We start from the raw sequence: 27,148 nt of genomic DNA, 5'->3' as shown, positions 1-27,148 counted from the left end.
GTTACTTTTATGCTTGCATTGGACAAAATCCCTACTTGACAGATAAATTATACTAGAATTTCACGAATTCGACAGTGAATCTTAATGGAAGTCAAGTTTAGCAGCAGTGTGAGCAAGGTGAAAGATTTACCCAGTGCTAAAAGACAGTTTTCTCCAGCCATTAGCAGAGGGCACAAGTCAGTGGAAGAATGACGAAGATAAAGGTTCCTAAGTCATCTTTGTGGATGGCTTGTTGCTTTGTAGGTTTGGTTTTAATCTGCTACCAGATGTTGTGTGCTGGGTTTCAGTAGAGGCTGATACAGAACTTAAAAGTCCATTATTCCTCAGTTGCAGGGAAACTTCTTTCCAGATGACTTTGTGATTTTTAGTTCTGCAACTGCAAACGTTAAGGACATGTGAAGTAGCTGAGACTTCTGTAGGGAGACTCCACATAGAAAAATTATTTATGTTTTGATTTAGGCGGGAAGTTTCACCTTTGTAAGAGGACACAACTACATAGGCATCACTATCACTGTGCTAATTTCCATCTGGCAGAAACTAGTCCATCAAGTTCAATCCAATCACTTCAGTATCTTAGCTTCTAGGGCCAAAGTTCTTAATTGCAACAGACAAACATGGTGTAGAAAAAAGGAACCAGGTAATTTAGGGTAAGAAAATAATGTTAGACTAGATCATCTTGGGTTAAGTTTTTAATGAGTAGCTGGTCTTCATGTGTTTATTTCTAGTGTGTACACACATAAGGATCTAATACTTACCTGTGTAGACAACAGCATTCTCTCTAAGACGTGGGGATTCAGATTCACCTGCCTTCTGTACATCTCCCCAATCTGCTTTCAACTGAATTAAAGGCTGAGATAATTGCAGACCTCCCTCTACTTCTGGAAGGTCTCCCAAAGTTACAGGAAGGATCAGTGATAGTGTGTTTGACTGCATACATGTTGTAGTGACTTTTTTTTAGTTAGTTCTCAAGCCTTAAGTTTAGTTATTTTACTGTTTGTTCCTTTGAATATTTAAAGAAGTAGAAGTTAGAGAGACTTACCAAATCTGAAAAGGACCCTTGGCACCAAATCTACTAGGAGACCCTACTCTTACTAGCAGTTATCCCCTTTGTACATGAGAGCCCATTTGCCATGTGGCAAGGAACATGATTGCCTCTTGTAATCCTGTTCAGATTCAGGTAAAACCTCAGACTGGGACCTGAAAATACAGGCCTGAGTTAGTGTCATGCAGCCTCCCAGAGCTGCTGGCAGGTTCAGGATCAATGGCAAGGAATGGAAACACATGGCAAAATAGTTTCTGGCACAAGATTGCTCTTGAAACCTTTCTGCACCAGTTAATCTCTTGGCATTGTCCGTCGTATTTACAGTCCTTGAGAGACATAATGCTCTCTGACCAGGCAGAGTGCCTTTGGCTGACCTTTGCCATGGAGTTGCTTGTTCTGACCTTGACTTGAGTGCTGTACTCAAGTGAAAACTGTTGGGCCCTTCACAGATTCCTGAAAGATCAACTTCACAGATTGAAGAATCGCTTTGTGCTCTTTGTTGGCTTCAAACATGTGCATAGACATACCCTTTCTCAGTTCTACAGTGACAAAAACGTTCTGTTCATTCCTCTGTTGTCCAAAGTGAAAGCAACTTGTTGTGGCAAGACAGCTGCAATCATTATCCACCAGCCTTGGGCACACATCAGCTGAATCTGGATTATTCCCTGGGGAACCTCAGGAATAAAATATGTAGGGATGGTTTATCTCTTTCTTTGTCTCTCAAGCAAAAGTGACTTGACCTCTCAGCAGCTGTGCTGCTTCAAGATGTGTCACCCAGAGAAATTCCACAAATCTCCCATATTTCTCACTACTGTGAAGTTCATGCCAGTCAGAGCACTTATTGAATGAGCATTTGAGACCATTTTTGACTGTTTTCTTTCTGCTGTGTGTCAAGGAGTCAGAGCAGATATTGCTATTACAAGACTGCTGTATGAGCAGAGCATGTCTCAGCCAGAGATGGAACACCTCTAGACAATACATGTCGAAGAATTTCAGTTCTTGTAGGCAAATAATCTTTCTTTATCCATGGTAATTGGGAGTTATGTCAAAGAGCTGGCAAAAGTATGGAAAACAAATAGACTTGCTTCATAACTGTTTAAAGTGTTTAACTATTTTTCAAGGTAGTGTGCAGGTGTAGAAGTTACGTATTTTCATTTATTCTCCATGCTGAAAATCCATCACAAAAGCCAAAACGCTGGGATAGTTACTGTTGAGAGAATAATGTGTTTCTGGGCCTCTTACTTTATATTGGTTTGGGTGCCAGAACTTTTTAAAAATAATATATTATTAGAAACAGTTCACATAGAACCACAGGAGTTATTTGAGAGCAAGAAAACAATGCATTTCAAAATAATAAACACAGAGCATACATTTTATGCATAAAGTTGCCTGGATTACAGATTAAACATACTTTAAGGGGGAGAAATGACAAAGAAAAAGGTTTTGTTAATTCTAGTACCTCTGCCACTATACTGATAACCTAATTTGTCTGATGGTAGTCTCCAAATCAGAAATGGGCATATAGGGGACCAGAAAGGGGCTCATGCCCTGTGAAGGTGATCATATCAACTGAAACAAACTGCCGAGGGGATTGGTAAGTCTCCCTCTCTTAATATCGTAAAACCAAGGCACAACACTTTTATGAACAGTGGACCTCAGTAAAATAAAGTGAGGTTCACTGTGAAGATAACTGGGAGATATCCTGTGTTACTAGAGCGGGAGATACTAGACACAACTGGTTTGTGACTCATCTCTGCAGTGTTACTGTAACATCATAGGAACACGTGGAAAAGTGTGTATCCATTTAACTGTGGGAAAAAGAGTGATAGTTTGTCTCTTCTTTGTTCCGTCATAATCTTTATTTCCAAGTTTCCATTAACAACAAGAAAATGTTTCATTGCAATGCTAAGGTATTAAAAAATTCTTAATGCTCCTTTGTACTCTCTTCCAGGCTGTGGGATATCGAGTGTGGGGCATGTTTACGAGTACTGGAAGGCCATGAAGAGTTGGTGAGATGCATACGCTTTGATAACAAGAGGATAGTCAGTGGGGCATATGATGGGTGAGATTATCAGTGCAGTCCATGCTTTGCATCTTCCTGTCTGTCTCAGTGTCTCCCATCCCATTTTGTGCATCTTCCATATAAATATCAGACTCTGTCATACTAAGAGGATCTTTTCATGGCCAGTAAATGAGGAGCATAGCTTTCATTCTTCTTTTGAAATAAGTCCATGTGATTTGATGTGTGTGGTCCAGTTCTTGTACTTGAAAAAATATCTGACTGACTCAACCAGAAACTTCTTCCAGCTCAGTCTCTTGTAAGAGCAATCTTTCCCGTCTGTGGTTGTCTGCAGGACCATTTGCCGTTACAGACTAGTTGTCTGCCCTCCTATGTGTTTGTTAGTTATTGCCACCTGCTTTTTATGTGTTTTACTTTATTGACAGCATATTTTTACCTCCCATTAAGCTCTATAAGCTTTACAAAGGGGAAATGCAAGAACCAGGTCTCAAGAGCAGAAGGATTGCTGTAATTTTCTTTAAACTGGTGTATTAGCTAAGTTGTACTAACAGTTATTTTTTCTGTGAGTACTTGCTCTTTTCTCTTTAACAGAGACATGGTGTTTGTCTATTTTTTCACCACTAGGAAAATCAAAGTGTGGGATCTTGTGGCTGCTTTGGATCCCCGTGCTCCAGCAGGGACCCTCTGCTTGCGAACCCTTGTGGTAAGAGCTTTAGGTAGAGGTGTTGAAGAAAGTGTGCTTGTTCAGAGCTGTCTTGAGCTGTGAAAACTCAAGGTCAGTTTAGCCCAAGTCTGCAGGATCTTGAAATAATTTCTAGGGGTCTGGCTTCTTTGGGTGTTCAACTTCTTTTAATTTTGCAAGCTATTAATTGCAAGCATTAAAAGTTAAAATCTCTGGCCTTTTCACTCCACTCTGGACTTTTCAACAGTTTTATTCTGTGATTTGAAGTTAATAATTGAATCCATTTTTTAACTTATCCGCATATGCCAGTGGGTTTACATTGATCTGTGTGTACCTGATGATGTAGCAGTAAGTTCTCTGAATTGTTGGCATGAAATTTCTTAAAAATACTATGTTCCAAATCTGAGGAACAGGAACAAAAACATTCTTGGGATTGCTTTTAACTGCCTTTTGGGTATTCAAAGAAAAAGCAGGTAAGGACTGAAACAGATAGGGAAATTGCCTTATGCTTAAACAGCAACGACTCTTTTCATGCTGTCCACTGGTTTCTAGTGCAGGTCAGTGATGGTGTGGTTAAAATGTCATTATGTGAGTGTTAATAACATTCACAGTCATGTTTAACAACGGCTCTGCTTGGTCTTACAATAACGTGGGAAAATTGTGAGAAAAATGCCAGGACAGCCAAGGCCTTGGGGTGGTTCCTGTAACTGTTCCTCCACCACATTCAACCCAAAAAAACAGCACTGTTGCTGGGCATAAAGAAAGATTTCAACCAGTACCAAAATCCCATTGAAAAACAAGTACTATATGTTTTTATTTCTTAGGCTAAAAGTGTTTGGGCAATGTTTTGATTGGTATATTCTAGACCTTTTCCTGCTGTGGCACATGACTGTAGCCTGTGCTCTAAAACAGGATTGTACCAAGGCTATCTGATTCTCTAAAAGTGTGGTTACTTCTCACCAGCTGAGCTGTGCTGGCTGACCTTCTGCACACTCTTGAACCACCTGAATTGCTCCTGTTGTAGATTTCACTGAAGTACTTTCCATCACATTTGGTGCAGGCTGTAAAGTTACTGCAACTCAGCTGACAGGTAGTAAGATCATTAAGCCATGCTATCCTTTTCCAATCATGTATTTGGACCATCAGCCACAGGATCAGAATTCATAAGAGCTTTGGATGCCTGCAGGTGCTGTGTTGAAAACCTTCTTGTTAGCCAGATAGAAGTGCAAATAGTTTCATGGCTGAAATCCAGAAAAATCCTTTGTTATCGGTCGCCCAGTTCCAAGCTACAGAACAACTGTGTGCCCATGAGCTCATATCCTGAGAGTCTTAAGACTTAAGCTTGGTATTTGTAGTGTTTCTGCTCCAGCTTGAGACAAATGTGTGCCTAGTAACCTGTAGACTTAATTTAACTGGTGTGATTTCCTTTGCATTTTCCAGCAGTGGACAGCCAAAGTGCCCCAGCTAATTATAGTATAAATCAGAAGCGGTGGGATGGAAACACTGTAGGAATCTCAACACATGGATATTCATAAATCCCTGTTTGATAGCAATGGAGGGGGCCAAAAGCAGGATGGGGAGCAGAGGAAGCTGTTGCAGTGCTTTTAGGACTTTTATGACAACAGGGTGTCCTTATACCCGCTTACCCATGCTTTGGTGTTTTTTTCCTCTTCCCTCGTCCTCCAAAATTAAACCTGGCTGCACAATGAACATCATGAGTCTCCTGCTGCTTGTGTTCAATTTTCAAACAGTAGGAGGAAAGTGCACAGATAACAAATGTTCGCTGCATGCCAGGTCCCTTCCAGTTTTGTCTTCTGTTAGCTGGAACAGTGGCCACATGAATTTGACAGAAGCTTTCTATGAACAGAATAATCTCAAAAGTTCAGCTTTCTTTATGACATAAACAGTCCAGGTAGGACATTCCTACTTAGTTCACAGTGACTGGGATCAAAAAGAGAGCTTTGAAAAAAACTTTTGGAAGTACCATTCTCTCTCTCTCCCCCCCTCTCCCTTCCTCCCCTCCCACCATCTCTGTGAGTAATCAATCAGTCAGTGGATCTGACTGTTGTAATGATAACTTTTTGGAAGAACTTCTTTACTGCTGTAACACAAAATCTGGAAAAACACTTTCCTTAAGAATAGGTGGGAAGACAGAAACTCATAAGGTGCTTATAAGACAAACTCAAGTTATAGTTAGAAGATCAAAAAGGTTCCATTGGTTAGAAATTCTAAAAAATTTATCTTAGAATCTGACTTACGTGTCCATTTATTTTTAGGTAACTTTTATTTAAATATTCAGAAATTCACTTTAAAGGAGCTGTTCTTTGTAAACTGAGCTGTATTTTTGTAATCTTGTGCTATAAGATAAAGACTTCCCCTTGAGTAACTTGCAATTCTCTTTTGCCTAAATGTTTGAGAAACCTGTTGTTTCAGTATTAAAGTATTTTAAGATGTGTTTTTTTCCTGACCCTCAGAAGCCACTTACAGTGTGTGAGCACTAAAGAGAAATGTGTCTTCATGGAAGGGATAGGGCTCACTGTCACTGCACGGTTTCTGTTCCCTGATGACCAAGGAGGTCACTGCTTTTGGAGTATTACAAGCACAAGGAGAAAATAGGCAACACACAAGGGAAAGCAGAGTGAATTTGCTCTGTGATATCCAGGATGTTGCCATTGCCTCCTGTTAATTATGGTCTGAACTCTTGCCAAATTGTCATGCCATTTCCACTCAGCCTTAGAGCAGAATGCAAACTGCCTATAAAGAATGCCCTTTCTAGATCATATTTTTAGAACTGTTTAGGAGGAATTACTACTGTGTCACTGGACTTTACAACAGGCTCCTTAGTGTCCTCCAGTGTTAAGCTGTTCCCTCTTCAGCATGGCAATGCCAAGTCTTGAATACAGAGTTCTCATCTCTTACACTGTAACCTACTATACCTGAGAATGCTGTAATTTGAGGAAGGAGTTTTGCCATGGAATAAGGAAGACAGTGCACCTGTCAACCTCACCAGAGGGAATTATGTGGGGAGGGAGTTTGGTTTGTTCTGCACAGTGTGTGTCTAATACTGGGATTTAAGGAGTAGTGGGACAACTGTAATGAAAACTTCTTGCAAGTCAAGTAGTCAGATATGGCAAACCCTTTTCCTTGAGAGAGGGTTTAATTTATGCTCTGTGATGGTGAGGCACATTATGTCATGTGGGGTTTACTGACAAATTAATATAACACTAAAATCAAGCCCAAGTTCATCTTCCCTGCTCCATCTCAGGTGCTAGTTAGTTTGCAAAGTAACATGCTGTGTCTCCCACTGGTATTTCAGGAGCATTCTGGAAGAGTCTTTCGACTTCAGTTTGATGAGTTCCAGATCGTCAGCAGCTCACATGATGACACCATCCTCATCTGGGATTTTCTGAATGATCCAGCTGCCCAGGCAGAATCCACTCGCTCCCCGTCCAGAACATACACCTACATCTCCAGATAAATAACACTACACTGTACCTCACACTTGCACAGGTAAAATAAAAAAAAAACAAAAAACTTTAAAAAATAAGGTGAGGCTCAAAGGCTCAAAGGTGACACTGGATGTAGTGTGAGCCTGCTGCCTGAGTAACTGGCTGGGTCTATCAGTGTTTGTCATCTTGGTTATACAGTAATTACAGTGTCCTGTAAGAGGACAGGAATGGTTCTGGTACCTTAGAATAGGGACTTTATTTTAGGATTTGTGACATGTGGTGCCTATGACTCCCCCTGAAGAACTCCTCCTCCTCTGTCCATCATCATCAATAATTAAATCAGTTATACTGTTGTCCAGAAGGAAGAAGAGTTTCTGCAGAGCGAGTAGAGCAGCTGCTGCCTAACAAGAGGATGCAGATGGCCTGACCCTGGGCAGTTGTCACCAGGCAGGAGAGTTTTGCCAAGAACCTCCCTCTGAAGTGATGACCATTCTCCTCACTCTGCAGCAAGCTGATTCAAGATTACAGCTTGGCCAGGGGAGGAGACACTGAGGCACAAGCACAAACCCAGGCAAATTAAATTGAGATGAATCAATGTGCAAAATAATATACTGATAGGGCCTAGCCCTTGTTCTCTCTCGCATAGCATGGATGTTAAATTATTCATATCAGAGCCTGGCTGGTTTGCTCATTACCTTTTGTCTTGGCCAGCACAGTGTGGGCAGGACAAAATGTTTCATGTGTTTGGGTCAGTTGTAAAGTGAATTTTATGCATATGAGTGAAGTGGGATAACATGCTTTCCTGCATGGGTGGGTACATGCACAATTACTGTTGATAGCAGTAAACATAAGAGAGAAGAATGGCAGAAGAGCTGACAGGCTTCTGCAGAGGGGTGTCCACAGTGACATTTTCCCATGAAAGTGCTCTGTCACGGGGCACATCCTGTATCCTGTTTGGTAACTGTACAGTGATGCTCTGGACCTGTCAGATCTTGATCAAACACTCTGATCAATCAGATGTTATTTTAAATCATTAAAAGGCTTAGTATGAATGGGGTTTGTTTGGTTTGTTCTGTTTTTTGTTCCCAGGACTCATTTAAGCTGCAGTATTTAAATGCCAGGACAAAAGAACTATCCACGTAACCAATACTTGCTGAAGAGAGAGGCTCTCAGACTTGTTTCTGGAACAAAGTTGGCATGCGGTTGATCTCAGACAGGGTCTACTCAGCGCGGCTGACTGCTAAAGTGCTGCTATATCAGAAGATGACTTTTATCTTTCATGAACAGTTAACATTTTTAAACCTGCCCATCCCTTTCTTCCCTCATTCCCCTCTCCATGTTCACTCTTCCCTTTACCCCATTTGGTTCCTCTCCAAGCCCAGTCACCGATGTCCTATGAATATATTTAAGATGTCGCCAGAATGTGTTGCTTTGCTGTTAAGCAGAAGACTTACAGCCACAGTGCATCCTGCTGAGAGTCATTTCAGGGTGGGTGGGAGGGTGGGTGGGGAGGAGGCTGCTACTCTCAGGCTGAAATCAATACCCATTGCTAGGCCTTTGAAAAAGCATTCAGCTCTGAAGAGCAGCAAAAACACAACAGCCAGACCATCATCCCCCCAGCCCCAGTTTCCCTGCAGCTTTTGGCTGTTCTGACTTATTTTTTGTGGAGAGAGGACCCTTGAAATTTGACTGTTATCAGCCAAATCCATCTCTTTCCTCTCCTGCCTGCTATGCTAACCCTTTGGAAGCTGGATGTGTATTGTAGTCTCCCCTTAACATCTGCTTGGCTGGGGAATGCTAGTCAATGAAAAGTTAAACTCTCTCCTGCCAAAGTCCCAAGCATGATGGACTGGGGCTGAAATCCTGTCCACCCCCACCCCAGGTGAACTGTTGGCCCAGGACAGTATTTCACTAGCAAAGGGATTGTCTGTACCATCTTCCTACTGCTGTTCTCCCTGAAGACACTATTTTGCTGGTAGCTTATGAACCATTCTGTAAATTGGAGGAAGTTTGAGGCTGGGCTGAGAAGGAAGGCTGGACATTGCTCTTATCTTTCCATTCCTTCACCTCAGAGAGGCTGTAGCTGGGTACTGGAAGAGGGAGCTGTTAAAAACTTCATGGAGCTCTCAAGAGCCACCCTAGAGTGGACATGCTACACAAACATTCTGGCCATGACGATAAGATTGCCTCACTTGAATGAGCAAATGCACACCCTGGAGATTGTGGTTAAGTAAAATTAGTCTGGCCATGAAGACAACCATTGCATTTAGCAGTGACTCCAGGCCAGTTCTGCAGTATTTCTGGGACTGGCTTTGCTAGAAGGGATTGAGGAGTTCTTGGTCTGCTTCTCTAACCTATGTACTGCACTGCAGTTTAGGGACATGGGCTGATTTTATTTTTATTTTTTTTTGCTGATAGGTGAGATGGGTCTTTGCTTTCTGGCTGAGACTTCTGCCAGTTGTCATTGTTTAGAAGACAAAAATAGCCCTGAAGCGTAGGTACATGAGAAACAATTCTGCATGTCTCTGAACTAGACAGAGGTCTGGGGGTAAACAGCTCTCTTCACAGAGCTGGAACAAATTGCAGCTGGCCTGCATTTAGATCAGAAATTACTCTGTAAAATCAGTCCCTGGCCATTCCAGGTTTAGGCCCAGATCTTCTGCTGTAGGTCTGAAAAAATCTCCACTTCTTTAGTGGGGAGTTGCTCCAATCCCACAGTAGAAAATCGAGGTCCTTTGTCTCTGCGCTGGAGGGATTTAAACTGACTTTGTTAACACCCTCTGAACTTGGCAGGTGGGATTTTTTTTATAAGCTTTTCTCATCAACTTCACTTTGCTGGGGAAGCTGTTGCATTGTTTCTAATTGCTTGGGATGTGCTTTTTCCACCAGTGAAATCTAGCAAGGAGCTGGTCCAAGAGTCCCCAAAGAGCAGTCCAGAGGGCTTAAATAATTTAGGTGTCAGCTAAGACAGACAACAAGGCAGTGGAGCTAGGGAGGAGGGCAGAGCTGGTTCTTGGGGAGTACCTAGTGCATTTCCCTGAAGCATGTGGGCAGCAGTGTCGAGCATCTCAGAGCATGTGATGACACTCCTCTTTTCTGTTTGAACTATTAATGTAAAAGAGTCAAACAGGTTAACAGCTCTGTTCGGGTAACAGTGACAGGGTGACTTACCTCTGCAGAGTCATAAGTAAGTTCTGAGTCACAATGTTTATCCACAACTAATTTTGGCACTACTTTTTAAGTCCAGGAAGACTGTATTGGCTTTTAGGCAGCTCTACATATTATGAATACTGCAGTCCCAAAGCCAAAGTGGCAAGGGAGCAAAGAGAATCAAAGTTCACATCCCAAACTTCATTGAATTCAAGTTCTGAGTCTTAATACTATTTTAACACTGTCCCTCTAAGTTCAGATATTACAAGGGGTCTGTGGCATGGCTGCATATCAGCAGGGCTTTAGATGACCTTGGGTGAAGTTTTAATAATTCTTTTCCTCAGTTTGGTCATCCTCTGTCTTTTCAATTTCTGTTACTGTAGAAAACAATGATCCGTTACTCCAGCTGCTGAAGGCTGCAGAATTTCCTAGTATTTTACTTACATCTTTGTGGCCAACACCTACAAGGAATTGTTGTATTTTTGCTGGTTGAGAGAATTTGGGAGAACTGGCAGACTAGCTGGCCAAACACGGGAGACACCACCACTGCAAACTGTCCTTGGTTGTCATAGCCCTGCTGCTCTATGCTGCTATTCTCTTGGGTCTTCAAGTGGTACCATACTTTGTACTCTGCTGTATAGAGCTCTTTAAGGTACATTTAGCAAGCAACTGCTGGAATCCATTTTTGGCACGTGTTAAGAAAGGTGTGTCACCCTCAGGAAGGGACTGTGTGTAGGTACTTCAAACAGGACTGCAGAAGGGTGAGGATTCCTACCCCACTCCCCAAGTTGTACAAATTTTCTGATAGCTAAGAAGGAAATTGAAGTTAACTGATGTAACTTGAACTTGAAACTGCCACAGCCTGACATTTGGTGGCGTTTATTGTGCACCCAGGGAGGGAAAATCTGGTAAGTAGATCTCCCAATGTCAGAAGAAAGTGGCTTTTTCAAACTCCCTTCCCTTTCCTTAGGATATGTGTGCATGTGTGTGTGAGTGCAAGAGTGCATGTGAGAGAGAGGTTTCAGCATGAACAGGATGGATAGTTGCTCAAGCAGATTGGAATAATTGCAGAGTTTATAATGAAAATAACTAGAACATGCTTGCTGAAAGGAGATAAAAAAGGGCTGGAAGTGTCTGTGGGCTTTAAGTGTTGCACATTGCTTTGAAATGAAATACCTCTGCTGCTTAGAGATCGTCACTTCTTCCACAAGTAGGAAGCTCATGCTAGCCTTCCACCTTGGATTATGGGATGGAAGGTACTGGAGGTGTGGGACATTCTTGTGGCCGCACCATCTCCTGCTTGTGACTCCTTTGCAATAGGGCACAGTTTTGCTGCAAGTATTTCTCGTCCTCAGAGGAACACGGCCTGCTTTCAAATATGCAAGTAGAAAATGGCATGAAGGAGTTTGCAGTGAGATAACTTCTACAGATGTCTCATCTGGAGCAGCTCCCTCTGCTCCCTGTTAACATTCAAGGACAGACACATCCACTGTTGGAACAAAAGGATTCAGGTGACAAGTTGAGAAGTCTATGATCATCAGAAACATTGAAATGCTTTACACTTGTTTCTAAACTGGAAGCTGACTTGGACCACCATGCTCTACCTACCCATCTCCTGCTCCAAAGGATCCTTTTTTCTTTTTCTTAATTTTTTTTGAACACTGAAAAAGCTGGAGAGCATCATGCACATTTCTCCACTCCCAGGTGTGTGTTTCTGCCCCTTCCACATGTCCCTTCCTCAGTCTGAGCAGAGCTCCAGGCTTGGTTCTGAATTTTTTGGCATCCTGGCTCCAATGAGATCACCTCTCTAGGTTAGGCTCTTGTCTAACTTTGTTAGCTTCCTTTAACATGACTTTAGATCTGCCTTTTGTGGCTTATTATTCCTTAATTCACTGAGAAAGGGCAATATTTGCATTTAATAAATCACAAATACTAGCAGCTCTCCTTTGCTAGAGAAGGGAACAAGAAGGATTGTCCACCCTTCCTACTGCAGGCTGGCTCTTAACTGTGGGAGGAAAAGGAGGAGGTGCCCTGAGTGGTTAAAAACCAAGGGTATGTGGGGATGGAGATGGATCTCTGCAGAAGTGAAGACAGTGCTGAAAATAGATCTTTTAGCTTGTGCAGTTGGCTGGGAAAAATGGAGGTTTTCCATGATCAGAAGTCATCAGGAGGTGATCAAGTAAGGCCTCCAACTGTTGAACTTTTCAGGTGATTCCCCTTTTAGGATGCAGTGGAAACATAAGGAGAAAGGGATGGTCTAAACTACACTTGCCAAGAGAAGAATGAGCTTTTCCAGGGTCTCCATGTGGCATGCATGATGCATTTGACATGCTGAGCTTTGCCCTACTGTTTCCCCCAAAGTGATAAGCAGCAGCTTCACTGAAGGAGGGGGAAACAGCAAGTGACCCAGCTGTCCTCAAAGGTCTCCAGATGAAATTCCACTGTCCTGCTGGAAAATACCTACTGGATTGATTGGCATGAGAGGGTTACAGTCTTTCTGCCCCCTTGGGTGTGTTTCTTCTCCAAAATCCCAACAGTGGGCTGAGAGGAATGGCTGCCCTCTGAGACTGAGCATTTGGTTTCCCCTCTATTCCCCCCTTGCCCCATTTTTTTTAAAGATGAAGTGTAGCCAAACTACTGGGCAAAATCCCCAGAGCAAATCCCCAGGGGGGGCTTTGGCACACTGCCAGAATAGATTATCTTTGACTGGTCAGAAAACTCTTCCCGTGACTTTGTGCTTGTTCCCAAAGATCGCTGGGCTTCCGCATACCTTGTCCAGCAGATAACCCATTGGAGTTGGCAACACTGATTGATCCTTAGGGATGTTAAGATGATAACTCTCAAAATCAGGGGGATTCTCATGTACATGGATGTGCAGCAAGCCCTTTAGATACTATAGACAACTCCTAAATAAATCCCTTTTTTCAATAGCCTATCACCCTAAGATTTCTGTTGAATACCTTAATTTCTGCTCAAGCAGGAGCCAAGTGCAGCTGTGGCCAGAAAATCAGCATGAAATACAAGTCTTCATCACAGAGCAGCTGTGCTTGTACCTGCATGATGAACAGTTTTTTGCCTTCACAGGTAAAGTGTTTAACCTCCTGGCACTGGAGCAGTGGTTTACATCTCAGCAAAGCTCCACATGCAGGAGGCAGGCCAGTGGGCTGTTTGCAGTGGCTTTTACAAGGAGCTACCTATGAAAATTTTTGGGCAATTCATTGTGAAAATCTGGAGCTGCTTTTAAGTGTAAAACTTTGCTTTGGCTACTTTGTCTTTATCATGCGAGGCACTGCAGGGCTTAGCCTAGCCCCAGTTTTAGCATGGCAGAACAATAGTGTGGACCTCAGCAAAGTGTATTGTCCCATTTCTTCCTGTCATTTGCCATCACTGCGTTTAGGAGAGCTGCATGCCTGCCAGGCCAGCCTGTGCTGCATCACTCCAGCCTGCTCAGGCTGGGTTGGCTGTGGAAGTGGGAGAGGTGAGAAAGAACATGGTTTCTCCAGAGTTTTCTGTTTGTTACTCTGCTATATTTGTTATCTGGATTCTTAAGTAATGAGTGCTTTGAATTTTGTGATTATGTTACGGTGATGTGTAGTTAATGTACTAATGTTCACTTGAGCTAGGATCATGGTAACAGTGTGGTTTGTTTTTTTTTTTTTTTAACTGTTCAGAAAATAACTTAAATACAAAGATTAAGCTGTGAATCTCTCCTGTTTTCCTTTTGGGGGGGAAGACACTGTCAGAAGACCAATCCTGTATCTTCCTCAAGCCCCATGTGTGTGAGTCACACTTTGCTACACATGTACTGTACACAACATCTGCAGTGTGAACACCTGCAAGTGCTGGGGATGAAAAGTGGATGGTTTTGCCCTGAGCCTGAGGTGGAGGCAGCTTCACAGGACACACAGAATTTGCAGTAGCCAGTCCCCCCTCAGAGGTGCTGCTCATGGATGATTGCAGCATAAAAAACTGCCCTGGCAATCAGGAAAAAAACACTTATTCCTAAAACCACAGCATACTTTTTAATTAACACTCTCCATTCATAGTTAATGACCTCTGGCTGGGGCAGATGAGTCTGCCCTGTAAACCAGAGTGGATGTGACTGATAGAGAAGAGTTGGAGCCATCCTGCCCATTTAAAAAGTGTGGGGGGAAACCTACAAAGACTTTGTGTTTTTCTGGGTACTGTTGCAAGATCCCGGTAGGAGAAGCACAAATTTGTTTTATAAGCTAATCAGAATCCTGCTGTTCAATAATGAGTGAGTAATTGACATATCACAGCACTGCCACACAGTTCCATGGCTGGGGATGCTGCCATGCTTACTGCTCACCCGAAACAGAACGCAAGCACCCTTGCCCTCAGAATACCTTCCTCTTAAAAGTGCTCCTTGGATAGCAGTCTTGGATCTTTCCATTTTACTTAACAGCCCCTTTTAAAACAAAGGCCACCGCAGTTTTAAGATCCTGACTCCAGGGGTGGTCAGAAAACAAACAAAGCCCTGCACTCCCGACATCTCTCTCCCTGCTGGCTCTATTCTTGGGAGCCAGCGGGGGACTGGAGGTTGTGAAGGCTCTTGCTTTTCTGAAGTGCTGGGAGCAGGATTTTTGTCAGTTCCAATCTCTATCTCTCCTTGTGACAGGGTTCCCAGCAGCCCCCTGCTTTATTTGGCAAGGCTTTGGTGTTTATATGTATGCATGTGTGTGCTCGCATATATAATATATATTTTACATATTCATATATAATATATAACATATATATATTTACACCACTTTAACCTTTTCTGTTCCCTCTCAGCTATTTCCTTCCATCCAATAATAGATTTGGAAGAGGAGTTGCGGTGACAGGCTACATCCATTGTTTTGGATTGGTCTGTAACACAGAATGCAGCTTGATTTTAGCAATCTGTGAGTGCCAGCACACACAAATGAGACCCCTTCCATACCCACAGTCCCAGGTGTCTGTGTGTATCCAAACAGCACATATACTGTCCACTCCCATGAGAAACAGGTTCTCCTTGTGGGTTATTTCCAGATGTTCCTTACATAGTCCTTCCCCTTCTTCTCCCTGATGTTTAAACATGAGAATCAGAGTCTTTATTCCAGATTTCTAGGACTAGGACAGTTCTGTCCTGCAGGGCATGGGCTGGAAAACTTCTCAGAGTAAATCTGGACTGGAATCCAAAAACTCAAGTACTAAAGAGAGTCTTTGAGAAAGAAAAGCAATCTCAATTGTAAATTTCCACTGGAAAAGAATTAACAGCTTATCTTAAATAGATTCAGTGGTTAATTACCCTTTCTGTTTAAAAATGTGTGCCTTATTTCCACTTCAAATGAAGGAGGAAAGTAATGTTTGCCATAGCTTCAAATTAACAGCATTTGATCAACCTACAGCTTTAAAATGAGATCTTCTCTTGTTTGGTGGTTTTTTATTGTTGTCTTATATACATCTTTTCAAGAGTATAGTAAGGCATTTTTTGGAAAGGGTGAATTGGCCAGTTTAGATTAGCTAGGCTAGAAAGAATGCAATTCTTACAATAACTGTTAGAGTTTAGCAATTGGTAGTTTGAAGAGGATGATGAGCTCTCAGGAGAGGAGGCAGCGTGGCCAAGGAAACAAAAGGCCCTGAGCAGACAGACGTGCTGTAATGCCGCCTTGGATTTCTGTGGGTGAGCTGTCTGTCTGTCCTGGGAGTAAAGGCTGTACCTGGCTCCAGGAGTTCCAAGGCAGTGTGTGGCACAGCTTCCTGTGCAATGGCACATGTCAGTGCCCAGGATGTGGGAATTATTCAATGTTTTTTGGGAGTAAGATGCCACTCCTGAAGTTGTTTTTCAGCCAGCGCATATGCACTGTCCATGACCTTGTCCCACAAGGTGCTGCTGGAGGAGAAGGTAAGAGAGGAAAACTAAGCTGCTGCTCACATTCTCCCATGCAGTGGGCTGCAGCCATCAGAGGTCTCAGCCTGACCCCTTTGCCAGCTCATCCATGCCCAGCAGTGCATGTCTGTGAGTATCAGCCACTTTGCTTTACCCTGAAAGAGCTCATACACAATCATTATATCCCCAAGGGAGATACTCTTTGTTTCATATCCATGTTACCTCCCGATCCTGAGCTTTCTCTCCAAAATTATTTGCTGACATGCACCTGGCTGGTAGGAGCAGCTAGAAATCTCCAAACCAGCAGAGAGGTTGCTGAGCTGTGGGGCTGATCAGCTGAAGTTGGATAAGGAATATGTCCAGGGAAACCTGGGCTGGAAAGGTCTCACCTGTACAGGTAAATAGCGTGCCTGCAGATGGAGAACAGTCAGATGGACTTTTCACTGGGGACAGCACTGACTGCCTTCTGGAGGCCACTGTGGTTTGAAGAAACTCAAGCCCCTGGTTAACATCACACGGCTGATGTATCCACAACTCCCTGTCCCATGCCCCAAGCACCCTGCTGGCATTTACAAAGGTGGATCAAGGAAGGCTTCTCCTCCAAGGGCAGTAAGGCAGGGAGGCTGCCAGACCATCTCAGTTTCTGCAGTGTCAACTCCGAAAGGGCAGCCCCAGCAAACTGCCCTGACCTTGGGAGTGGTGGTGATGTCTGGGAGCAGCTCTGCCTGACCTGCTCATGCTGCAGAGTCCCCTCTCCTCCAGCACAGGGAAAGGGGTCAGTGGCTGCCAAGCAATGCATCTTTTTGCCTTTGCAGGAGCTGCTTATTGCTCCCTTGTGGAATTTATCTAGTTTAGACTAGATGGTGCTGGGCAAACCCCGAGAACCAGCACTGGGACCACATCCTTTCTAAGAGATTTCTCTCTCATCTTGAAAAAGGGGACAGACCTCCCAGCGGGGAGCTGTCAGCTCAGGGGAAGCCCTCAGGTGTCCCAACTGCTTCTCCATCTTCCTAGCCTCAGCAAAAATGCAAATCACTCAGCAAATGCCATCACTGTGTGAAGAATGTGTGCTGGGACCAGCTCCACCTGCTTCTCTGCCTCTCCCGGTTCTCATGGGTTTCTCTGTGTGCCTCAGGCACTGTGTCAGATGCCTTGAGGAAAGGAGATGCATGAGCATCCCATGGTGGAGTGCTGGGACCGGGACAGCCCCAGAGCTGTGTCTGGAGTCTGGGGCAGCAGCGAGGCAAGAGTGGGACAGGAGCTCGGGGAGTGACGATGGGTGAGGATCAGGATGGTTTATGGGCTCACAGCCACTTACCCGGCCATGGGGAATATCTTAGCCAGGGATACCTTGCATGAAGACAGGGGAGGAATGCCTGTAAAATATGGAGACAAGCTCCCTTGCAGCTCAGAGCGGTGGCTGTTTCTCACCAGCCCTTGTCTGTCGTGTGCCACTATCACCGGGTCAGGTCACAGGAGTGTCTCCAATTAACCCAGCCCCCTGGTGATCCTTAATTGGCACTCCAGGCTTTCCTCCTCCCCCTTCTTGCGCCACCACGAGTTTCTCACATCTGCTAAGCCTCTGCTCCCAGCATCCCAGCCACTGCTGGGAACCAGTGACCATAACCCATATTTACTCCCTAAATCAAGGTAGCAGCCATCCCCTGGCTTGGAGCTGTGTCCTGAGGTCCCTGCTTGGTCCCCAGCATCAGGCTGTGTGGCCTGCAGGAGGAGGGGCTGTGGCTGCAGAGATGAGTACGGGGCTCAGGGACAGGTATGGGCTTCAGTGCAGGGGAGCTGGGAAGTTCCAGGAGGGTTTTTTGGTAGGTTCTTGTTGGGAGAGTACCAGGGTGGGGGAGGGATGGCTGCTGCTGTTTCCTACTTCCAGTGCTCTTTCCAGAGACCACTGGACACATTTAACCCTCCACACGCTGCTCCCTGAGATGAGTCATGTACCTGAATGACCAGAGTTGGAGCACGGCTGCAGGACACAGCATCATGGCTCATCATCCTGTCCCGGGTTTGCTGCTTTGTCCTGTCTTAGCAAGGGCATGGGGTGAGTCCTGGGCATGTTTAGGGCTGCCCTGGAGCACTGCAGGTGCTTTGGGCATGGCTGGGACCCACAGGCTGCATGTTCTCTTGCTGAGTCATCTCACCCATGATGAAGTCCAATAAAATGGAACTTCATCCTGCTGCTCTGGGAATGAACCAGGACCATCCCCAGAAGGACTGTGGCTCCTGCAGGTCTCCCCACTGTGGCCCTGTCACCAAGGTCTCTGCAGCCACCCAACACGCCCCCACGAAGGTAAAGGTGATGCCCTGATCCAGATGTGGAGAAACTGAGTCTGGGCAAGACACAGGGAACCCTTGAGCAGGGGCCAGCCCTGGGAAAACTGAACACTGGCAGGCTGGCAAGGACTGGTGGCTGGGGGAGAGGGCCTGATGCTTTCAGGAAAACCTGGAGGCTCATGTGCAGGGAGGAGACTAGAGCTGGAACATCCTCCGTGGGAGAATGCGGTGCCTGGACTCTCCCACATCCCAGACAGCCCAGTTGGGGCTGGCACGGCCGGTCTGGGGGCGCCCATGAGGCTCTCCCAGCTCTGCTCCGCTTTCCTGGCTCCGCGGGACCGTCCTGAGCGGGGCCAGCCTGTCGGGACCTGTCCCTTTTAAGCCCTCGGAGCTGTTGCCAGCCGTGGCTTAGTGGGGTCCCCATCCTTTCAACTGGCTGTTCGGCAAATTAAGAGCTTGCTATTAGGCTGCTAATTAAAGGCACTTCATTAGCAGCAGGGGAGGCAGCTCCTGGCCGCAGCAAAATTGGATTCCTCTGAGCTGCCGTGAGCCGATTCTCTCCTCTCTGGGGCTGGGGGCTGTGTCCCTCCGTGTCCGGGGAAGGCAGCTGCCTCGAGCCACTGCCGTGGGCTAGCAGCCTCTTCCCGAGCGCAGGGGATGGGGCACATCTACCCCGCGGTGGGAGAGAGGCCGGAGGTGTTCGGGGTGTTGGGTGATGCGTGGCCGCCCCTTGGCCTCCGGGATGGCGCGGTGATGTTGCCCCACTTACGGTTCCCGGGGTCACTCCCGTCTAGAGGGGACATGCGAGAGCTCCCAGCGGTGACAGAGCATCACGTCGATGGTTCCGCTGCCCCTAGGCTGGGCCGTGACCCCTCCGCGGGCTGAGCAGGGCGGAGGTGCTGCCCCTGCTCCCGGCGAGGGGAGAGGCTCCCGGACTCCTCCTCCGGCCGCTCAGGCGCCTCCAATGAGCCCCGGGGGCGCCCGGGCTGCCCTGCCCTGCCTTCCTTCCCTCACCCCCTCCTTTTTCGATCTAAAAATGGGAGAGACCAGCCGGGCCACCGGACCGGGGCTGCCTTCCTCGCCCTCTCCTCCTCCTCCTCCCTCCCCTCTCTCCGCCTGCAGCCTCGCGCCGCCGCTCGGGAGCGGGACCCCACGGCCCGGCGGGGACATCACTGGGGTGAGCTCCCTGCGGGCCGGGAGGGCTGCCCCATCCTCGCTTCCTTCCTGCCTTACGGTGTCCCTGTCCCTCTCTAGCCCCTGACCCGACACCCCTCTGCCTGGCATCCCCCTCCCCTTTTTCCCGGCTTGGGATTCCTGATGGGATTAGAGGGGATTTGCTGTGCATGAGCCGGGAGCTGCTGGGTGCTACGAATCCGGCTACCGTGCGGGGGGTGCTGCGAGGAGGGTCGGGCTGGGAGTGCTGGGGAGCGGGGCTGCTCTGGGGGGCGCAGAATCATCCCATGCCCGCGCCCTGCAAGCCCCGTCGCTCCGGGGACATTAATTGCTCCGGGATGCAGCACCCAGGGCTGTTCCTGCAGCTGGGGGTGCTCTGAATGTTCCTGAACACCCCGATCCGGGGGTGGGCTGGGTCAGAGCTGCAGGGTGGCTGTTCCCCCGCAGCCACCGGCTCCCCGCAGTGAGGACACCCAGCAGCTGGAGGGGGACACAAAGGTCCTGGAGAGGGTGAGGGTTTAGGAGGTGGGTCCATGTGGCATTTTGGGGTGGGCCGGAACTTTCCACGGGGACCTTTCAGTGGTGTTGGGTCACTCAAGGCAGCACCATTCAGCTGCTCCATTAAGGTATGGGGATGGGTGTCCCTCCTTTCTCCACCTGCCCCTTTCCATCTGCTGCCCCTCCCAGCTGGGCACAGGGGTGCCCGGGTTACCCAGGCAGAGTCACTGCCACGGTAAAAAACCTCACACCACAGCCACAAGACCAGCCACGAGGAAGCTGGGTCAGCTGGGCTGTGTGCTGGGCACTGGCATGAAGCAGTGCTCAACACAGGATTCCATCACATTGGGGTTTTTGTTCTGGGCCAGGGTCATCCCTCCTGGAAAAGGGGCATGTCATGACACCTTGGCTCCTGGCTCTGCTGGCCAGGGCCGTGCTGATCCTCCTCCTCTTTCCCAGCGTCTCACCTTCCCCCTGCTGTCTGTCACCCTTCTGGTATCCTTTGGCTCCTCCATGCTCTACGGCTACAACCTTGCTGTGGTGAACTCACCGGCAGAGGTAAGGGATGGGCAGCCTCTCTGGGAGCAGAGAAAACGGTTCTGCATCCCTCCCTTGGAGGGTGGAGGGACAGCTGTCCAGCAGCCCCACATCAGAACACTGGCACTTTCCTTGAGCAGTCACCCAGAGAGGAGTGGCATGGGAGGGACATCAGAGTCCATGTTCATGTACACCAAACTGGTCCCCCTGGAAAAGCAGTGCTTGGAAAGCTGGCCACAACCTCCCTGCTCCAGCCTGAGCACTGTCTGTGGTCTCTAAGTCATCCTTAGGCCTCTCAGGTGCTGAGACTTGCTGAGCAACCAGACCAGCACATCCCAGTCATCCCCAAGCATGTTCTGCCCTGCATCTCCTTTAATGCTGTTAAACCCATGATATCATCCCTATAGACCCTGTCTTCCCTTGTCTTACCCTTTCTGCCAACACATCTGGTGCCTGTGTGTGTCTCTGCCATGCAGCACATAAAAGCTTTCTACAACACCACATGGTCCCAGCGGTACGGACACGGGCTGGCCCCCGGGCCCCTGACCCTCCTCTATGCCCTGACTGTCTCCATCTTCGCCCTGGGTGGGCTGGTGGGCTCCTTGCTGGTGGGGGTGCTGGTGGAGCGGTACGGCAGGTAAGGAAGGCTGTAGTACCATGGGCCAGGGTGGTTTGGAGGTGGGGTGGGACTGGAGAAACTGCCCTGCTGCTTGTGCCTGCCAGGAATGGTGCTCTGAGCCGCAGTGCTCTCCTCGTCCTCCTGGCCGGCGGCTTCATGGGCTTCAGCCGGGAGCTGGGATCCCCCGAGATGGTGATCATCGGCCGCTCCATCACGGGGCTCCACTCAGGTGGGTGCTTCCTGGGCTGTGCTCAGCCTCTTCCTCATGGCTCACTCCACTACAGCCACTCCTAGGGGGATGGAGAAGGCTTTTTACTCCCCACGGGCTCTCTGGAGGGGTTCTCTGGTACAGCCAGGGCCACTTCCAAGGCCATGGGGTCCCCGCTGTGGATGATGCTGGGCATGGGTGGAGATGGACCAAGGGTCTGGCTAGGTACCCTTCTCCCTACTGCCTCTGCCATCCCAGTCCCTCCTGTGCCCCCCAGGTATCTGTCTTAGTGTGGTGCCCCTCTACCTGGGAGAAATCGCTCCCAAGAACCTGCGGGGGTTCCTGGGCCTCATGCCCAGCATCTTCATCTGCCTGGGGGTTTTCTCTGCCCAGGTCCTGGGCCTCCCAGAGCTGCTGGGCAAGGTGAGCACAATACCCCAGCCCACACATGCTGGATGCTGCTCTGCCCTCCCCATGACACATCCCATTTCAATTCCTCTCAGGACAGATTCTGGCCCCTTTTCCTGTCAGTGGTGGTTGTTCCTGCCTCCCTCCAGCTTCTGCTGCTGCACTGCTTCCCTGAGAGCCCTCGGTACCTGCTGATAGAGAGAAACGATGTCTGTGGGGCCACCAAAGGTGAGGGGTTATCCTGGAGGAGACTGGCTCCAGGAATAAGGGGCTGGGTGCTTCTCCAAGGTCTTCCAAGACCTAGGTGCATTCTCATGGCATTCATCCCTACCCATACTTGACAGCCCACTACAGTCCTCATGCTTCAGCCCTTCTGTCCCAACTGGCTGTGCCACAGCATTTCCATGGTGCCCAGCACTGTGCTCTGAGGCTTTTCTCCATTTCCTGTGGATGCTGAGCCTCAGCAGGGAGGCTGCTGGGGAGGCTGGGCCAGCCCCTACCCTGTGCCATACCTGAGCATCCACCCTGTGCTGGAAACACGTGTCCACGGCCCCTCTCTCCCCACAGCACTGCACCAGTTCCTGGGGACCCCTGATGTACAAGATGTGATCGAGGAGATGAAGGAGGAGCAGCGGTCGCTCTCCTCCATGGAGATGGTGTCAGTCTGGCAGCTGCTGCGGGACCGCTCCGTGCGCTGGCAGACGCTCTCGGTGGTGGTGGTGAACGCTGGCATGCAGCTCTCGGGGATCGATGCCGTAAGCCCCGCATGGTCCTCACCCCGGGACACGGCTCTGAGGATGCTGAGCTAAGACCCGGCAGCTCATTTCATCTTGTGCCCTGTGGCTCCATCCTGCAGCTCATGCTGTGTCCCCTCCTCGGCAGATCTGGTTTTACACCAACACCATCTTCGAGAATGCCGGGATCCCCGTGTCCCACATCCCCTACACCACCATGGGCACCGGCGCCATCGAGGTCGTTGCTGGGCTGATCGGGGTGAGTGAGGGACAGACAGATGGACACAGACCCTCCATGCCAGAGCCCTCCTGCCAGCTCCCGGCACCATCAGAGGGGACAGAGTGGACCCCCAAATATTATATGTGCCACAGCACAGCCCCTTTTCTGGGGGGCAAATGATTTGGCATGGAAATGGGGATGGGAGACGGTATGAGACAGGCTCAATTTAGGAGTCACATCTAGGAGTGGTGGGATAATTTTAGGGTAGCAGGAAGGTTGGGTAGAGATGGCAGGCAAAGAGCAGGTTGGAGATGATGGAGGGGATTAGAAGTTCCTTCTGGCTCCCGCTTTCATTGTCCCTCTGTTAGCAGAACCACATGTCCCCATTTCCCCTGCCCCCAGCCAAGCACTGGCCTGGCCCCAGGCTAGCAGCCCTGCCCCACCCCAGCCAGCCCTCATTTAGCTGGAGAGTTAGCACTGGGCCGGGCAGATTTATGGCCCTTGTCCCATCTGCAAGTGTCACCCAGGGCCAGCCCAAGCCACCCGGCACTAAATCTGCTCCTTGACAATTACAGAGATGGATGGGGGTGGCTGCTTCCAGAAAACAGGGAATGAGTGGGGGGCTGCTCCCCTCTCCCATAGCCCTCTAGAGCATAGCACTCTAGAGCAGAGTGGGGTCCCCTGCCCCTCTGAAGGGTACCCCTTTCTCCCTTCCCCAGTTTGTGGGGGTGTCCCAGCCCCCCAGCAGTGGCCCAGCATAGAGCCAGATTGCTTGGGAGCAGCCCCACAAATGGCCCCCAATGGACATGCTGAGATTGGTTATAAAATTACAGGCATTTGTTCTGCTGTCAATACCCTGCCTGCTCCCACTGCTGCTGCACTGTCTGCCCATGCCCTGCTGTGCCCACTGCCCCTCAAACACCCCATGCCCCAGCACCTCCTCCTGGCACTGATGCCAATGTGGCTTCTAGATCACCCCAGCCAGCCCCAACCATGCTCTGTGGGACCCATCTCCTGCCCCATGCATGCTCACACCTGGCACTTCCCATGCCTCAGCCCCAACCCTGGAACTCTGAGCTGCAGTTGTCCCCGATCCCCAGATGCCATCGGGAGCATCTCCCCACCTTCAGCTGGATCTGGGGTTCAGGGGTGGTCCCATCCACCTTGGAGCTCCCCAACATCCAGTCAGTCTCTGCTTCCTCCTGGCAGTGCTTCACCATCGAGAGGGTGGGCCGGCGGCCCCTCATCATCACCGGCTTCTGTGCCATGGGTGTCTGCTCGGCTGGCATCACCATCTCCCTGCTGCTGCAGGTAGGCCCTGCCCACTGCCACCCCCTGGGCCATTATCTGGGGCTCGGTGGTGGAGGGATGGGTAGAATCCTGGGGGAAGGAGCGTGCATGGAAATGAGAGGTGAGCTGGCTCTTCCAAGTCATGTTTTCCCTTCAAAGTTAAAGAGAAGGCAAATTTAGCACCAAGAACAACAAGAAAAAGAAAACACAAATCCATATGAGAAAAATCCTGCTGCTCCTGTTAGCTTTTTTTCAGAAACAGTTGTTCCCAGGGAGGCAGCTTTGAAATGCCAGGGCAGGTGGAGGGTCCTTCTCCTGCTGTCTTCCAGAGCTTCCAGAGGATGCTCCCATGGCTCTGGGGATACTGCTTCATCATGAGCTGCTGAGCTTGGCTGAGGTTGACCCTCACCTGCTTCACCCCAAGCCATTGCTTGTCTGCATCTCACCAATGTGTCCTTTGTGGCCACTGTCCTCAAGGGCCACCAGCAAGCCGAGGGCAGGCACAAAGCCATGTCTCAGGGATGTGGGGTGCGAAGCTCAGGAGCAGCCCCCAGCAGCATCCCCAGCCCAGTGTCCCCTCGCAGGCTGCCCTGCCCTGGATGCGCTACGTCAGCGTTGCCTGCGTGGTCGGCATCATCGCTGGCTTCTGCATGGGACCAGGTGGGTCTGGGGCTGGGGCAATGGGGAGCAACGGGGTGGGAATTGGGGCTCCAGGAGACCAGCGGGGTTTGCAGGCAGGTGACAGGACCTGAGCCTTGGCCCTGTCCCCGTGGTCAGGCCCTGGTTTATGATGCTGTACCTCCAAGTGAAACCCCACCACAAACCCCTCCAGCCCCACACATCCCCAGGGCACACTCTACCTCTTCCTCCTTGGCCATTCCTCCAGGAGGAAGCAGAGTGAAAGCCCTGGCAGCCTTCCCCAGACCTCTGTGGAGGTGTCACCACTCCTATCACAGTGCAACTGATGAGAATCATCCTGCCCCTAATCAAGTGCAGGCTCCAACAGCCAGGAGTGAAACCTGGACTGGTTTACCCAGTTGATGTATTAGCAGAGCTCTTAACAGATCTATAATTCATCCTCAGCCCAGACTTTATTCACTGTAATTACATCTTTAATTAGGATTTTAATGGCTCATTGTTCACAAACAATGATGAATAGGAGTTTTAAAACAAAAAAAATATATATCTCTGTTCTGGGCGAGCTGTGAGTAAGAGTCCGTCAGGGGCTCCACTCCTCCCTCACTTCTTACACTTGGTTTTTGGTTCATCCTTTCCTTGCATTTATAAAGAGGTCCAGCCAGCCCTGTTCCAGGCAACTGGGACTCCAGCCATGTCACCATTTCAAATACAATCCCTTGCCAGATTTCTGTGTGTCTTGGAATGTACTCTGGACCTCGGATCCTGCCCCCCAACACAGGGACAGCCCTGGGACTCAGGACTTCTGGCTCAGTGACACTTGGCTGCAGATGCTGAGTCCTTCTAGAAGAAATAGCCACAACCTGTGTCCAGTTTTCAGACCACTTACAAGTTGGCTTGGGAAACCACTTCCATATATTCTGGGTTTTTTCACCATACATGGAAAAAGCAGGTTGAGAATGGCATTTCTGTGTCCTGAGGGAGATTCTGATGCTCAGAAAAGTGTTTGCTTCTTTCCTCCCTGAATCAGCCACAGTGGCAACAGAAGATGATTGATAAAAGGAATTTTTCTAAACTGCTTTGATCAAGGGAGTCTGGAAAGGGCATTATGGAGGGTGCCAGGAAGATATTTCTCTATGCCTGTGATCTCTGAGATTTAATATATCAGCATTTAGAAAGATTTTTGGAAGACGAGGATCCACGTGAAATGTTCCACCTTTATTTTGACTCAGTCTGAAACTTTCCAGTCATGCAACTTGGGGAGCTGGCCTGAGCACCCTGTAATGTGCCAGTGTGGTATGTCAGGGGGACATCACCCGCCCCAAGACATATCCCAAAGGACACCAAGGGTAGGACACTGTCCCCCCACACTCCCTGTCTCCTCCAGCCCTCCCAGCACCACCAGTTTGACCCATGAGTCTTGCTGGCCTCCAGCCCTTTGGCCACAGGACTGACCTGGGCAGAAGGTGTTGACCCCAGGGGTACTTGACCCAGCCTGTCCCCCATACCCTTGATCTGTCCCCTCCCTCTGCAGCCGGTGTCCCCTTCCTGATGACAGCTGAGCTCTTCATGCAGTCACACCGCCCAGCTGCCTACATTGTGGGGGGCTCTCTCAACTGGCTCTGCAACTTCACCGTCGGCTTCATCTTCCCCTTCTTGCAGGTATCAGTTCAGAGGGGCCTGGGAGAGGGAGGGGATGGACACAGCCCTGCTGCTTTCCCAGGATGGGGTGCCACGTCAGGGATTTGTATGCTCATGGCTCAGCTTAGTGCTGGACAGAGCCAGCCCAGGGCAGGGTGATGGGAGGGAACACTGCCTCGTGCCATGCCCAGTTTGGGAGTGCCTGGCTCTCTGCCTCATCCTGCTCTTGTCCCCAGATGTCAGCCGGTGCCTTTTGCTACCTGGTTTTCTGTGGTGTCTGCCTGGTGGTGGCCCTGTATGTCTACCTTGTCATCCCTGAGACCAAGAACAAAACCTTCATGGAGATCAGCCACATCTTTGCCACGCGCCGCTCTGTCCTCTCTGTCCCAGCCCATCTCATTGGGATGATGAAGCTCAATGGCTATGGGACTTTGGAGAGCAGCTCCCTGGAGGGCTCGGGCTCCAGCCTGCCCTGATCTGAGTGGGCTGGGGGCAATGGGGATGGTGCAGGAGGCTTGGGGCTGGGGAAGAATGTGGGGGCCAATTTGTTCCAACCCAGTCATCGCTGGGTCTCCCAGCACATCTCTCCATGGCACAATCTGTGCCCACGATGAGCCCCATTGATGCACCAAGGCTGCACTGACTGCTGGGCATGACCCCCATGCTGGAAGAGATGCCCC

General features: G+C 48.8%; 2 protein-coding genes across 7 annotated transcripts in view; both read left to right on the top strand.

Moving 5' to 3' along the window:
* BTRC (beta-transducin repeat containing E3 ubiquitin protein ligase) overlaps positions 1-8,615 on the top strand; it is a 115,883-nt gene extending 107,268 nt beyond the window's left edge. For 5 of the 6 annotated variants that reach the window (XM_014250527.2, XM_014250523.2, XM_088059867.1 and 2 more), the window contains 4 exons: positions 2,994-3,104; positions 3,687-3,765; positions 7,061-7,254; positions 8,283-8,615. In XM_014250527.2, coding sequence (XP_014106002.2) covers positions 2,994-3,104; positions 3,687-3,765; positions 7,061-7,222 — 352 coding nt within the window. In that variant the 3' untranslated portion in view covers positions 7,223-7,254; positions 8,283-8,615. Of the gene's footprint in view, positions 1-2,993; positions 3,105-3,686; positions 3,766-7,060; positions 7,255-7,552; positions 8,246-8,282 lie in introns of those variants that run through there. The other variant, XM_088059863.1, reaches the window with a different exon arrangement.
* Positions 8,616-19,468: 10,853 nt separating this feature from the next.
* On the top strand, positions 19,469-26,944 carry LOC102101392 (solute carrier family 2, facilitated glucose transporter member 5-like). Its single transcript, XM_088059765.1, has 12 exons — positions 19,469-19,681; positions 20,635-20,733; positions 21,189-21,349; positions 21,436-21,560; positions 21,817-21,962; positions 22,043-22,175; positions 22,515-22,702; positions 22,830-22,940; positions 24,111-24,212; positions 24,776-24,851; positions 26,362-26,489; positions 26,705-26,944. The coding sequence occupies exons 1-12, from the start codon at positions 19,469-19,471 to the stop codon at positions 26,942-26,944; spliced, it is 1,722 nt and encodes a 573-aa protein (XP_087915891.1).
* Positions 26,945-27,148: the final 204 nt, after the last annotated feature.

Source organism: Pseudopodoces humilis, chromosome 9, assembly GCF_049639895.1.
Source record: "Pseudopodoces humilis isolate 2021_Gansu_Grassland_sample_001 chromosome 9, ASM4963989v1, whole genome shotgun sequence".
Classification (NCBI taxonomy): domain Eukaryota; kingdom Metazoa; phylum Chordata; class Aves; order Passeriformes; family Paridae; genus Pseudopodoces; species Pseudopodoces humilis.
This window is presented reverse-complemented; position numbering and strand designations above follow the sequence as displayed.

Excerpts from the sequence above, each read along its gene's own strand:
- LOC102101392 (XM_088059765.1), top strand. The coding sequence starts at position 19,469 with ATGAGCCCCGGGGGCGCCCGGGCTGCCCTGCCCTGCCTTCCTTCCCTC. Across the intron at positions 21,561-21,816 it reads CATCACGGGGCTCCACTCAG|GTATCTGTCTTAGTGTGGTG; the intron begins GTGGGTGCTTCC and ends TGTGCCCCCCAG. Across the intron at positions 22,176-22,514 it reads TGTCTGTGGGGCCACCAAAG|CACTGCACCAGTTCCTGGGG; the intron begins GTGAGGGGTTAT and ends CTCTCCCCACAG.